This window comes from Erpetoichthys calabaricus, chromosome 4 (assembly GCF_900747795.2).
Source record: "Erpetoichthys calabaricus chromosome 4, fErpCal1.3, whole genome shotgun sequence".
Classification (NCBI taxonomy): domain Eukaryota; kingdom Metazoa; phylum Chordata; class Cladistia; order Polypteriformes; family Polypteridae; genus Erpetoichthys; species Erpetoichthys calabaricus.
The window spans coordinates 224,601,773-224,617,528 of NC_041397.2; the positions used below are offsets into that span (position 1 = coordinate 224,601,773).

At 38.2% G+C, this 15,756-nt stretch overlaps 1 protein-coding gene across 1 annotated transcript in view; it reads right to left on the reverse strand.

Annotated features, from left to right (window-relative positions):
* myo7aa (myosin VIIAa) overlaps positions 1-15,756 on the reverse strand; it is a 196,220-nt gene that overhangs the window by 52,960 nt on the left and 127,504 nt on the right. The window contains exons 24-32 of the mRNA XM_051926837.1: positions 11,841-12,044; positions 10,386-10,562; positions 9,307-9,396; positions 7,154-7,281; positions 6,163-6,289; positions 3,484-3,603; positions 2,781-2,954; positions 1,139-1,366; positions 262-432 (exon numbers count right to left, since the gene is read on the reverse strand). Of these exons, the coding sequence (XP_051782797.1) occupies positions 262-432; positions 1,139-1,366; positions 2,781-2,954; positions 3,484-3,603; positions 6,163-6,289; positions 7,154-7,281; positions 9,307-9,396; positions 10,386-10,562; positions 11,841-12,044 (1,419 nt within the window). The remainder of the gene's footprint in view (positions 1-261; positions 433-1,138; positions 1,367-2,780; positions 2,955-3,483; positions 3,604-6,162; positions 6,290-7,153; positions 7,282-9,306; positions 9,397-10,385; positions 10,563-11,840; positions 12,045-15,756) is intronic.

Below are 15,756 nucleotides of genomic sequence, written 5' to 3' on the forward strand. Positions count from 1 at the left end.
TTGCCTAAAGGTTATAGTTAGTCTAGGAGTCCAGTGATCAGTAAATATATTTTAAAATCAAATAAAACTTCTCAAAGCATGACCTATCGTCAAGCCCAATGTTGTTGGCCAGTCTTTAAAAAATGTCAAGGTCACATATAATAATAAGAAAATGACAAAAAAGAGCTTCTTGTTTTTGACTGTTAAGAGTAATATCAAAAACTAAATCTGGATATAGATTTGCAAAATGATTTTAATATACAGGTATATGTTCCCTTTCACCTTTTTGTGAGCAGCCATTATGAATTGTGCCCATTTTTCCACAGTTTTGGTGGACGAAATCTCTCTGTCTGGGATATAGGAAGGGATTAAGTTAAGTAAACGTTCCAACAAAATATCTGATCCATAGTCAATATAATATTGTTGTGACGCCAGTTCCGCCAGATCCTCCTCCTGAAAGACCAAATCAAAATATGTTTTAAAAAGGAATGCAAATCTAAAACTATTAATTATCATGATCACAAAAAATATACAGAGGATCAATTAATCTCCCTAAAGTTACTCATATTTTTAAAGTAATGATTTTATACAATTATAATTTTCAAATGAAAGACATTGATGTGTGGAAAAAATGTCATAAAAACAGCACAGAAAATTTTTAAGAGAAATGCATAATGCATAAGCATTTACAACTATCCATCAAAACTTGGTGGGAGCACTTATAAGTACATTGTCATTATGAAGGTTTGTGTAGAAGTCTCTCTTGACTGTTCACATCAGGAAGTTGCACTTTTCATTGATTTTATTGCACACTTGTTCTAGATCTGTCAGATTTGCTGGAAATCTGTAAGCAACTGCAGCAGCTTTAAGAGATACAACACATTTTCTAAGAGAATGATTGAATTACTCAAAGCATTCACTTTTACCTTAATTATGGTAAATTATTCCATTTTTATTTTTTCTGTAAGTTTTAAGTTATTGTTGTGTATAAAGAACAATTTTTGATGATGAAGAAAATTTGTTTTTAATTCAGGAACAAAATGTACTATGTAAAAAGTCAACTTTAATTACAATACAGTATTTGCTATTATGTCAAAAGATATTTTCTAATTAAAATATATATATATACAGTATTTGTTGCTGCAACTGTCATCCTCACCTTATCACATCTGTATTCCCCGAACTTCACCCCCCTTACAATTTGCTGATAAATAAGGTTTGTTGCCACATTGTCCTCACTGGGATTGTGCCAGGGAGTGAAGATTTCTTTACGGAAGAACAGCCTCCAAGGGGCATTACGTTCCTGAGCTCCTTGCTCCTTGGCATACTGTTCACATTGAGACACAGCATCCATCACATGGTCATTTCCACTTCCCAGAGAGGACACCTGATGTTGAAATGATACCATATAAAGGAGACACAGATGACATTTCAGTCACAGGACACACATTCTCTAAGGAAGCAACATCAGCTAACACAAATGTAACAATTATTACTCTTATAGTATTATTAATAATACCATACTAGCTGTGCTTCCCATTTATGATTAGCTGAAATCTAAGTAATCAATATAGACCTCAGTGCACCATCTACTGGAACGTATTTTGTAATTCATATAGTAATAAAATACAATGCATGTGTCATTCCAACAGATGGTGCATCGCAAACATATGTGGTAATAAAATCCCTTGTTACAAATATTTGAAAATTAAATGACAAATACAATATATCTATTTCTACCATTTTGTACGGGATTCATAAAAGCAGTGCTAATGTTTGTGATGTGTCATCTGTTGGAAAGACAGAGACATAGTAACTGGACAGTTATACAGATACACACACAGACACTTGTCCTTAAATTAAGGTGGATAATTACATATAGCTAGAAGTTATAGATATCCCACATGCAAATAACTATATACTGTATAACTAAATATAAAATATATGTATTAGCAATTACTAGTATGATAAAAATAATTAATTCACTAATATCAGACGGTTCAATTATATTTATAAAGCAAACAGAAGAGTGAAATGGTGCTCAGTAAACACTATATTTTTCTGTGAACTGTAGATATCTATTTTAGACCAACTGGTGACAGGGGGAGTTAACATTCCTATTACATAACTTTGTAGTATAAGAAAGGCAAAATAATACTGACGATGAATACCTCTAGGACACCAGTATGGATTCTGGAAAGAATTCTGACCCTGCTCGTGTGTACATAAACATGTGACATCAGTGGTTAGAAAAATTTACCGGGGATATGATCCTGAACTTGAATACGTTTTAGCAGTTAGGACAGCTAGAAACACAACGTACTCATCACAATACAAACATATGGCTTAGCAAAAAGAAACAAATGGAAATTTTGTATTGAGAGTAAATTGAAGACCCACATTTTAAAGCAAAATCAATAATATTTTAATTAATTTTATAAAATGTTGTCCTATAAAACAATAATAACAGTAACCCAAAAACCTACTACATACAGTAATACTACATTCCTCCAGACTTGAGAATGTTATGTTATTGTTCATGATGTGAAATTCTGCATCAAACTGTAGAATTTATCCTGTAATATGTAGCTTTCAAGTCCCATCTGTCCAGCCTTTTTATAACTCCTCTTTATTCCACTCAGTATTACATATTTTTTAAGAATTGTAAGTGCCTAGAGCATGGGAAACATAACTGTTTTAAATTCTGTCCAGACCTTTTAAAGTCTTATTTTGATCAGATATTCCTATAGGTTTGTACATTTACTTATTTAAAAAATGTATGGGGTACCACAATACTGTACCTTATCAAATAAGGCAATATATAGGGAGAAGCCGAATTTATCAATTAGGCTGATTTTGTCAGACAGTGCATTGCAGAGCTCCTTGGCGGTTGTGGCAGAGTCAGTCAGCAGCGTCTTTGTTGTGCCATCCATGAACGTGACAGGAAGCATGATAGGCTTCTTTGACTTAGTGGCCTATGATAGTAGAAGTTAATAAAAAAGGACAGCAGAACACAGAAATAAGTAAGAGAGGGCAATATTTTGCATGTAACATGAAGAAGTTTAGCAAACTTGTCATTTCATTTTGAAAAATTAAACATTTAAAATTTTAGAATAAATTGGCAGCCTTTCCCATAATGTCTTCTGGTTTGCGTCTGCTGCTACCAGGAAAGGCTGTGATTTTACTAAGCTCGGGATTCAATACTTATGCTTTTACCAAGTCATCTATTAGCCTAATTCAATGAAAAAGGAACCTTGGTGTATATCTGTAGTAGCTGAGAGGAAAATTGAATTACTTCATTTTGATATTGAAAATTTTCATATTTCTAATGGCTGAAAATATATGATACACCATCTGTGTATAGAACTTGCATTAGAAATCTTTACACATGAATCAGTGTACAAAGAAACAAATTTAATTACCTCTTTTCTACAGATACAAGTGTTTCAGGAGTGAGTTTGTTTATGTGGAAAGAAACAATAAAAATATATTTAAGGATGTTACCTGTAGCTCCAACCAGCTTGGCGGCTGAGTTCTTGTCCCATTAGCAAATGTCCTCCTCAGCCTCTCTTCACAATAAGGGGCATAACCTGGAGGCCCACCACTTATAAAGTTTCGCAAATACTGAAAGAGAAAAGGAGGTTGGCCAAACATGTAAATTGTCTCTTTAATGATTCAGAAAGTTTCTTTGTTTATTATGCACATCATGCAATATTAAAAATTGTCAAAGACCCTTTATTATAATCTCATTCTTAAATAAAGTATTGTAAGGGACAACAGGCAAACCAACATGGCTGGGATGCCCATGAAATGAAAGGATGAGGGAGGGCAACTTTTTTAGTGAGCCCCCCACTGTCCACAAGTGGCGTAGTTGGCAGGTTGGCAAGGACCTGTTTTATAAATATTCTTGTGGACAAACCCCGACACGACAGCGCTGCAGTAAGAGTGGGCCTGCCAGAAACCCATGCTGGTTCAAAATGGGGAAGAAGAAGACTAGGCAGACCAACAATGCAGTGAGGAACCTGACACTCAACATCATCGGCACTGGAGCCGAAATGGGGGGCAGACGCGCCTGCTGGAAGAAAGGAGCTCCGGACAACAACATCCAGGAAGAAGTACAAACCGCGCTGTGGATCATGATGTCCCAGGACTGTATAAAGTGTTTCCCGTGCTCATACCTCTTAGAGGAAGAATGTCTAGAGACCCAGTGAGAAGCGAGTCACGTATCAGGAAATGATATCACTAAGAACCTCACTCAACTGTTTGCCGGAGAGGGAAACGTGGCATGCCCCGAGGGATCGTGGGATGTAGGAGGCCGGCAGTGGCTTGCAGATTGCCTGGTACTTAGGCTGAAGGACTCGAGCTCCCAGAAGGGGAAAGGGGAGGTGAATGATGGTCAAGATGCTCCAAATGAAGGTAAGGAGCCTGTAATGCTAGATGGCAGCTCCCCTGGGTTACAGCGGTGCTCTAGATTCCCACTGGGCATCATGGGACTTGGAATTCTTTACCACAGCCCTGCTGGGTGCCGTGGGTGCCATCAGGGGGTGATACAAGGACTCAGGAGCTCTACGTCATGGGGTCTCCATCTCACCTGGAAGTGGTTACAGACCATGTGGTCGGAAGAGCAGAAGCACTTCCGGGATGGCCAAAATAAAAGGAGATTCATGCCTCACAGAGGCGAGCCAGAGTCAGGAGGAGGTGGGCAAAACTTGCAAGGAGTCGTGGAGGAGGCAGCAACTGAGAGACAACGAAGAGAAGATAAAGCGTTGTCTAATTGTGCTTATGCATACAGTACTTGTGGCTGTGGTGGGAAATAGTTTCGGGAAGAGTTTCTCATAATAAAAGACTCTTTGACCTTTTCACTTGTGTTTGTGCCTGTTGTGTTAGGTGATTGGGGAGCTACTGGAGCACCACAGTATACATAATAAAGACTGATTTGAAAACTATTAAAATCTGTTCAGCAAAGGATTGCTTTAGGACTGAAACAGATATGCCTTATTTTTAAATGTACTGTACAAGTGTACTATACTACACTATGCTGTATACTATATAAACAATAAACTGCTTAATTTAATTCATGGCTGTAAAAGGCAGGATCCTAAACTTACACATACACATCCACACATAGCCAATTTGGAATTACCTATTAATCTAACCAGTAGATCTTTGGGAATCTGGGAGGAAAAATGGAGTACTCAGAAGAACAATAATAATCATAATATTAATAATAATGAATTACATTTATATTGCATTTTTCTTACTACTGGTACATTCAACACACATTAGCTATTAGGTGGTGAAGTGGTGAGGGAGAAAGCCTATTAGAAACAGGAGATGATTAGGGAGCCAGAATGAACAGAGCAGTGATGGGCAATTTGCCAGGACATCACCATAAACGCTACTCTTTATGAAGGATGCCCAGGGATCTTTAATGACCACAGAGAGTCAGGACCTTAATTTTACTTGTCATCCGAAGAACAGTGCCATATTTACAGCACAGTGTCCCCATCACTGCACTGGGGCATTGGGATCCACATTAAGACCATAGGGTAAGTGCCCCCCACTGGCCCCAACAACATGGATCTATGGGGAGAACATGTAAACACCACAAAGCCAATTACTAGGCCTTGAAGTATAAAGGATGCTAGATCCACAAGACAGAAGTACTACTTACTGCACCACAATACTGCCCTGCTACTAATTAGCTGCATTATAAAAAAAGCATGATATGTCAAAATATTTTGCTACTGAACTAATCCATTTTGAAATTATCCAATGATTGCATCTGGTAGATAGTATAGTTGAGCAGGAATAGAGAAAGTGAAAGGGCCTGAAAAGAGTAACATAGATAAGAAGACTAAAAGAACCTATCCAATGGCTAAACTAAAATATAAATTAGCAGGCTGCCCCATACCATCTTACAGCCTCAACAGCTAGTGGTACTGAACAAAAAATGTATTTTATTTGGCATCCATACTACCCAGAGTATATAATTTTATGCAATTATTCTACATAACGTCAACCTGAACACTGTTAGGTGAAGTAACTGCATTTTGCAAGCCAATACTTCAGCCATAAATTTATATTTACAGTCAAGGGAAACTCCTAAAAAATGCTGTTCATTTCAACAGCAATGATTATTAAACTATAAAGGGCCTTTTTTAATCAAATAAAACCACCTACCTTGACAAACTTCTCTGAGGGGGAGAAGCAGCCAACACACAAGGAAATGAGAATCCAGCCTCTTGCATGGCTACTTTTTGATGGGTTTTGGGTTAGTTGCTTGCAGATTTGACAGTAGATTTCATCTCTGATAACAGAAAGGATGATCATTTGAACAAAGGGATGCACTAGGAATCAACATTAAGGAATTACAAGAAACACATGTCTATTTAATTAGCACCATTTAAGGTTACATAAGTTACTGGGAAAACTGCCACTTACCTGTACTATTAAAGCCCCAAAACACCAGTATATTTAACCTGTTCACATAATTAGGGAATGCTGGGGTCAATAAATAGTAATAGATGCCAACTAAATATTAATAAAACTCTAAGTGTCTAATTTTGCAATATGCTTTTGCTAAATATACAATAGCAAAAAAAAAAGTTATTAACATACTATAAGCTTCTTGTCTATGGCTATGGTAACTATTTTGTTTCTGGCTTACTTTAATTACAATATACACATAATCTAAATGAAACCCTTTTGAGCATATTTAGCTGTTCCTATCCTACATATGTTAGCACAGCTGAGGAACGTTAACTAATATGGTGGCGCAGCACTTAGCCCTGTTACCTTGCTAAATTTACAGCCAGTTTACTGTCTGTGTAGTGTTTCCAAATTCTCCTTGTGCCTATGTGGGTCACTGACCAGGTACTCCAGTTTCTATCCTATGATTCAAATAAATACAGGTTAGTCTGATGGGGAACTCTAAACTGGCCTTCTATAAATGAATGTGTGTCTAATGTACTTGGGAATAACATTATCCCTGCTGCCATCTCAATATTTTAATAAAGAAGTTTAAAAAACATACAAGTGAATTTAATAACATTTTCATGACCATTTGGACCATATTCTTAAATACAGTATGTACCACAATGCAGGATTCAAAAGTTTGCTTTGGTTTCATTATATTGATTTAATGCTAAACATTACCAAAGACAACTCCTACCTTAATGCTGGTCTCAAGATACCATTCCCAATAATAAAATGGAGCTTCTCTAGGTTAGATGTTGGACGGTCCTCAAGCATGCTATTACCTTGCAAGGTGTATTCTCCATCGTTTAACCTCTTGGTCACCTGCCCATAACACAACATGCTCTTTATTAAACATTACTCTATGTGATTAAAAGCCCTACCATCAATACTCACATTTTATTTGAGAAGAAAACTGAGTTATTCTACTGTCAAATCAAGGTCTACATAAAATTGGCAATTTAAGTTTCATTTTATTGTTTTCATCCTGTAGTTGTGTTTGTTGGAGTAATGAGAATTTATATGCCTTCTCCCAGAGGCGTAGCTAGGGTTTTCAGCGCCCGGGGACAACTGAAGATTTCTCGCCCCCTCCTGTTTGCCAAAATGCAATGGGGAACATCAATTCGGCGCCCCCTGGATGCTGTGCCCAGGGACAGATGTCCCCCCTTGCCCCACCCCTAGCTATGCCTCTGCCTTCTCCATATAAGACCTAAAGTGTATAGGGCTGTCTGAACCTTTGTCATGGGATGAAGTCTTCCTGTATGGGAGTTGGCCAGTCAGTTTATGATATAACTATTTATCTTCCAACACTTATGTGACATAAGGAAGTCACTCTGGTCATAGTACAGGTGGAAGGTGTTCATTCTCCAGTTTTTCCCTACATCTGAGGTCGTTGGACAATGAATGCTCAGTTGTTTCCCAGTGGCAGCAGTTTCTCATTTAAAAAGTAAGCATTCAAAAATGATATGCAATCAACTGCTCCTAATTTGCAAACATTCAAATACTGTAGGTGTAATGTACTTTGTGGCTTCCACTACAATTATTAAATGGAAATTTTAAGTAACCATACTGAATGTAAGCTGAAAATGTTACAGTATCCATGATATTTTTTACATTTATTTAACTGAAAAATCTTGTTAAATAAAGTGGATTCTGAAAGTATTCAGACCCCTTCATGTTTTCACAGGTTGCTATGTTTATTTTTTGATTAAAACCATTTTCATACACTTTAATTTTTTTTTTCTTTCCTGTGTTAGGGTTAATTCCACAAGATAAGAAGCAGTGCTTTTGAAGTACCTATGCTGAGAGAGGACTAAGGGTCGATCAGTAAGTTAAAAGTAAATCCGAATACATGTCATACAATAGTACAAATCTGACTTCTAATGTAATTTATTGCTATTTTCTCTTTGCTCGTTTCATTTTCAGTCAACTTCATTCAGACAACAGGAAAAATGTCTATGGAGTTTTTATTTTTCTTTCTTCTTTTGTCAACTGTCCTTTTGTTTTTATTTCTTCTTTTGCTAATAGTTGTGATCATTAAGATCTTAATAGCTGTCAGTGTGGCTTGTGTGTCAATAGTCTTTAAACCACAAGATATCCAGTCAATTGATTTCTCTGGCTCATTGTGTAACTGGGACAATATCTCCAGTTTTTAAAAAGTATGTATATAAACAACTGCGATGTATCCTGATCCTGTAAGTTACTTTGGTGTCATTAATCTGTGTTTTGGCATGTTGTGTCATCAGGCCCTCCCTTACATAAGATACAGATATGCTGTTCTCAGCATTCTAGCGTTTGATTTTTTTTCTGGAAAATAAACAACATCTTTGTGAACATATTGAAGTTTGGGAAAGGAATTTCTAGAAAGTGTTAGGACTTTTTCAAATTTAAAAATGTATTTGTTATGATTATGTTTTTATTTAGCATCTTGGGTTTGATCTTTTGGTTTCTTTGATTTTACTGAGTAATGAATCAATCACCTCTCCCCTGACTATGCTCATGTCTGCTTCATTTAACATCTAGCCTTTCCCTAGTAACACATTAATTTTCATTTTTTTTTGTCCAAGTGCATTTTTATTATTTGTGCATTTACCATTTTGTAGCACTTAGGTAAATACATAAAACTATAAGTGTATATTGTATGTTACAAACGTTTTCATGTTTTAATGTTATCATATTGCTAATATACAGTACTTGAATATGAAGATCTTTGTAGGGCTCCAAGCCACCCTACTGTGAAGGGTGCAAGAATTACATTAGATTAGAAATTAATTGAATTAAACATAAATCTTGTGTGCAACAGCTATTTGTTCTAAAAGTTTTCTGTACCTCCTATACTCCTGTACCCACCTCTTCTGTTAATTTTGACTTCTTCTTCAGAGTGAGGGATACCAGCTTGTGTCGCATGCTGTTCTTCTTGTTACCATCAAGATGGGAGTTCTGTAGGCACATTGCATGGTTAATGCCATTTAACAGACAACTGACTTGAGACAAAATACTGTATAAATACTATGCTACATTCATCTAATACAAAGAGTATTTTGTGAAATTTAGCTAGATTATCCTTCCTCTTTAAAACCTTATTTATACTTGGGTTGCAGTTTTCAGTCTGCAAAAAAGGTAAAGTCCTTTCCTTGTAAGGCACTGAAGTATGTGTTTGGGATGTGTCCTAGTATTACAGTTTTTTATATAAGACACTATCCTATCTATATATTTTCTATACACTTTAATTCCATTACAGCATCACAGGGAACAGCAGTCTATCGTAGAAACACTGGGACAAGTCCTGGATGGGATAGGACCATCAGTTCGTTACAAAGAGTAGCCACTCACAACTATACTATTTAAAGTGACTAAATAACCTAAACCGCATGAACTTTGGATGTGGGGGGAAACCAGAATATCCACAGAAAACCTAAACAGATAACACAGAGAGCATGCCAACCTTACAGACAGTTGTTGGACTCAGAATCAAACCATGATTCATGGAACAGTGAGTCTGTAGTGGTAAACTCTGCTGCCTCATATTCCCAATGAATGAACACATTTGATTAAATATTTTTTGTACACAAGATTTGGAAGAGTGCTTGCTTTCTCATTCTATAAAGAAATGTCCACATTTGATAGGAAGTATAAAGTCTACTGTCTCATAGCATTCAAAGAAGATCCACATCTGTCAGCATCTGTCTTATTGTACAGCTACCTTTTCAGTTTTTTTTTTTTTTTTAAATATCAGAATTTCTTAACAGATTGTGAGTTTGAATTCACATTAAGTTCACAAAGAAAATGTAGGTTTTTATGGTCGCTAAAGTTTAGGCCTAATATTTTAAAACACATTTTCAGTACAAATAACTTTTGTTGGATTTGGATACTACAACATGGGCTTTCACCAGAGAGGATGCATCACCTCACCCGCCGTTAAAAGCTACCTCGCCTTCCACCTGCAAGGCCTGCAGCTCTCGCTTGTATGTCCTCTTCCCCAGGGTCTCGTAGATCTTGGTCATAACAGGGATCTTCTCACTGCCGTCACTCATGGCTGTGTGATATTTGGGCTCAGGAAGATCTCCCATAAACCTTAAAACAGTTATCCACACAGCAAGGGCGGCCTGAAGGAGGAAAGATATGAGTTTTGACTGTCTTTTTAATTATTACACTGTGATACACTATTATGACCACTGTTCAGATTTGAAATGGAATATTGTGCTTGGTGAGTCACAAAGGAGTAGCCCTCTCCTAAACTGTATATAATTGTTATTAGAGTACTTTTACTTTATCAAAAGTGAATTATAAGAAAATTATTTATTATAACTGTTCACATATATTTTCCCCAACAGGTGAAGTGATTTGCTTAACCTCATGGTTTAAAGTTCACTGATTTAGCTCCCACAGCAATTAAATGGGTCCATGTAGCAGATGTAGGGTAAAAGCAGCTGGACAGGGAAAACAGATTGAGAAAGAAAAGGAAGACATCTCCATAACAGAATGTGACAGAGAGAGGGAATCCATTAAATGAACAATGTGTGCCTGTGGGAGTGGCATTCCATTTAGTATAACGTAGTATAGCAGCCACATAGTTCAAACAGAGAATTTAGGCATAGCTAATGGCATTACGAGGGAGTGTGCTACACATATTATATTATTTAATTTTTTCATTGACTGTTAGAATCTGCCTAATCTAGTTCAGAATTCCAGGAAGTCGGAGGCTATTTTACAGCCTCAGATCCAAAGAGAGTAACCTGTTGCCTTAAGTGCGGTTTGCCACTAGAACTTTGTCATCCAATCACATAATGTAATTTTTTGTAAGTACGTTAAAAAAGTATATTATTTTTCTGTCAAAATGGTTAATAGTATACTTTACTTAGGCAACATAATCCATGATTTATTTCTACTTACAATTTACAGCAAATGTTTACTTTGTTACATATATAGACTTTAAAACAGGATGTACCCATAATAAGTGTTCCAAATTTCACAAAAATTGGTATAATGGACAAGTGAAATGTAAGTAAGAAACATTTCCAAAACCAGAATAAAGTAGACATTATTGGTTCAGAATGGTGCTACACATAGGGTTCTTTCATATTGAGTGAGACCTCCATGGCTGATGGTTAATGATACAAGTGACTATTCAGTGCATAGCATGGAGCTATTTGAGCTGAATCTCATTTTGTATATAGTCAGACAAGGTAATTGGTACTACGGCAAGTCATTAACTCATGGTTTAAGGTATTACTAAGAAATCCCAGAAAGAATTTACATTTCTAAAAATGGTATTCTGAGTAGAACATGATCCAACTCTGTCTGGTCAGCAATACAGAGCACAATATAATGCAACCTTACTGTTTTGTGGCACACTGTTTCAAGGTCAATATTTGGAGCCTTACCAACTGGTCGCCCTCATCTTCATGATATAGAAGGGGCTGTTTTAGGGGCCTCCTGATGTAGGTGTGTGTGGTGGTACCCTGAAAGTAGGTGGCTGCAAATTTGGCAAACTTATACTCAGAGAGATCCTCTTCTTCTTCTTCGGGCAGAGGCAACGATTCATCTAAATCATCTTCTTCCAACTGCTTCTGTGTGCGCTCAAGATCCTGAGAAAAAAGTGCACCATTGTGTAACATTGTTTTTTTATTTTGTAAATATTAAAATAGCCTAGTCATTAACTAGATATCGTCAGTTTACTATACGGATCTTTGACAAGCACCTTTGGACAACATTCTAATTCTTTATTTTTTAGTTAAAGGCTATAAGCAATATAAGCAGCTAAACAGCGGTTGGTCATTTTCATAACTTGCTAAACTGTAACATAATTCAAGGTATTCCACAATTGCAAAACTGAATAAAATTATTTAACTGTTCCTTTAAATCAAAGAGTAATTCATGCTTGTAATAAGAACAGCCCCTGTATAGTCTTAAAGATGAGTTTACCTCAGCCCACATAGTACCCAAAGCTTGACTATCAACTTAGGGCATTTAGGAGATGATAACCATCAGTATTTGTTGAGGAATGGTTAGTAGTTTTTGAGGAAAATAGTGTTTAATTTACTCTGCACAATGCAGGGTCCACAAAACCTTCTTCAGTAGAAGTAAGTATATTATACCAATATAACATACAATTGAAATGTTTATTAAATAGTGTCTGGTGAGAGTTATAAATAACACAAGACTACCAAGTGATAATAAGTAACTCTAATTTCATGCACGAGTTTGGATGCAGTTTGTGTGAGGAACTTAAAAGACTTGGGCGCAACTGCCGATTCTAATGTGATATGGGAGACCTTCCGTGACAAGACCCTGAAAGTTGCTGAGGGTTGTGTTGGTGTTACCAGTGTGCCCAGAAGTAGGTGTTTCATCTCACAAGGCACCCTGGATATCATCGAGAGGAGTCGCAGTGCTTGGCCTGATGGCAACTCCTGTCTGTACCGGGAACTGAGAAGGATGGCTGCGAGGGCAATGACGGCAGATAAGGAAACATTTGTTAGAGGAATCTGTGAGCAGGTGACACACAATCTATGGTCTAGTGACCCATGTCTTGCTTAAAGAGGTATCGAAGCATTACACACATCTGAACCTGCTTCTCAGAGAGTCGCAGTCAGGGTGGCTGATGGAACGGTCCTTACAGATGTGACCCACTGGGCTGGCTACTTTGAGCAGCTATTTAAAATTGACCCTCTATCTTGGACGATGGACATCTCTGGGGCCACAGTTCTTAAGGCTGATCATCCAATTAACTGTGAACCACCCAGTCTCACTGAGATTGCACAGGTGGTGAACCAACTGAAGGTAGGGAAGGCCACAGGGATCTGTGGTATCCGTGGTGAACTTCTCCAGGCTGGTGGTAAGACTGTCTTCCTGGTATTGCAAGCAATCTTAGCTTCCATTTGAGAGATGGGTGTCATCCCAACTGACTTAAAAACAGGACTTTTCGTCCGTATCTGGAAAGACAAGGGTGATTGCCTGGATTGCGGCAACTACAGGGGGATAACACTGCTCTTGGTGCCGGGTAAGGTCCTTGTTAGGGTCATTCTTAATAGGATCTGTGATTACTTGCTTACCTATCAGTGACTGGAGCAGTCTGGTTTTACGCCTAAGAAGTCTACTATCGACCACACCCTGGCACTGAAGGTTCTCATGAAGTGCAGACGCGAATATCGGCAGAGTTTCTTTGCAGCCTTTGTCGATTTTCGGAATGTGTTCGACTCAGTTGATCAAGCTGATCTGTGGGACATCCTGAGACTTTGCGGGATTCCCCCAAAGTTGCTGGATATCATAGCCAGCATGTACGCAAGTACTGTGAGTGCTGTGCAGAGTGGAGGCAAAACCTCTGTGTTTTTTACAGTTGATTCTGGGGTCCGTCATGGGTATGTTCTTGCTCCTACTCTGTACAATGCTTGCATGAACTGGGTGTTGGGCAGAATCGTGGGGTCCAGCAGCTGTGAGGCATCTGTTGGTGAAGAAAGATTCACTGATCTTCTCTTTGCCGGTGATGCTGTGATCTTCATGGAGTCAATGGAGGCTCTGATCAGGACTCTTGAGAGACAGAGCATCTGGGCTTGCAAAAGTCCTGGATAAAAACCAAGATCCAGGCCTTTAATGACCTCTTGGTCACAGCGTTCAGCAGTGTGTCTGACTTCAAAGAGAGTGTCGATCTCGTCGAGAGGTTTACTTACATCAGCAGTGACATTCATGTCTCTGTTGACTCTTCCTGTGAAGTCAGTAAACGAATTGGGAGAGCACGGGGAATGTCATGAGGTTGCTGGAAAGTGTGTGGCACTCCTGGTATCTTTGCAAATTGACAAAGGTCCATGTCTTTAGAGTACTGGTGCTTCCTGTTTTGTTATATGATTGTGAGACATGGACATTATCCAGTGACCCGAGACAAAGGCTTGGACTCCTTCGGTACTGTGTCTCTTTGGAGAATTTGATTGCCTAGATCACACCTGCTTCAGTCCTGCGCGAGCTCTCTTTCTTCTCTCCTGTTACTGCCTACACAGTGAGTATGAATCTACTCTTGCTTCATTTGCAGTCGCCAGTCTGAATTGCGAATGTGCAGCCTGCCCGCTGTGCTTTTCCTTTTTTTGCTGGTCATGCAGTGAGATTTGGGTTGGCTAACGTGTGTATCTGGAGTTAGCATGGTGTTGTGTGACATTCTGTTCGCTCTTGGCGTTGTCCACCGATGTCTGGATATTCTTAGCCTGTTCTGTCTCTGGTTTGGAGTTGTGCTGCGTGTTGTCATTTCTACTTTTTTGGCAATGCAGCTCATATATTCTCCATATGAACTTAAAAATCTTGACTGTCAACCACGATTGGTCTCCATGACTTACAGTTTTTGCCAGTCGCTTGGAATTACTTGGCATCCTCGCTATATTCACTGGTCTAAAAGAGGCCCCTCACGGATCTATGGCTTGGACACGCCGATTCCAACTATATTGACATCTCGCCGTGTTCACTGTCGTAACACTAGGGCTGTCCGAGGAATAAACATGAGCCATCTTCGTCCTCTTCAGGAAGTGTCTGCGCCCTACTCTCCCAGCTGTTCCAACTTTAGGCTCACCCTTTTGAACACTCGCTCCATCACTAACAGGACTTCACTGATTAATGACCTCATCTCCCAGAAGCAAGTGTAAACTTGGCAACAACCTGGTGACTATTTATATTTAAATTTGCTGTCTCCCCCAGGCTATAGCCACATATCTAAATCCAGGTTAACAGGAAAAGGGGGTGGCCTGGCTGTGGTTTATAGATCTACCTTGACAATGAAGTCACATATTTTGAATATATTGCTGTTAAAATGGTTTCCTCCCCTCCTGTACTGCTGTTGTTAGTTTATCTCACTCCCAAATCTGTGGTGAACTTTCTGTCTGAAATTAATGAACTTCTCACTGTAATCTCATCCCTTTGCCCTGCTGTAATTTTACTTGGTGATTTTAATATTCATGTTGATATCAACTGCTCCCTTACAGCTGAATTTATCTCAACTTTGGATTGTTTTGACTTAACAGAGCATGTGGATTTCCTCTCATACTCAGGGTCATATTCTTGACTTGCTTTGTTCAAATGGCTTGAATAATGTCACTGTCTCAGGTTCACTCTCTGGTATTTCTGATCATAACATTATTGAATGTAACATTATTACCACTACATCTGTCAAGAAAAAGTCTGTTTCCTATCACAACATTACGTCTGTTAATTCTGATTTGTTTGCTGCTTCTCTTCTGTCTTCATCTCTTTCTGAATTGCAAAGTCTTCCCTCTCCTGTAAACATGGTTTCCCTTTATAACAGCTGTGTTTCCCAACTGTTAG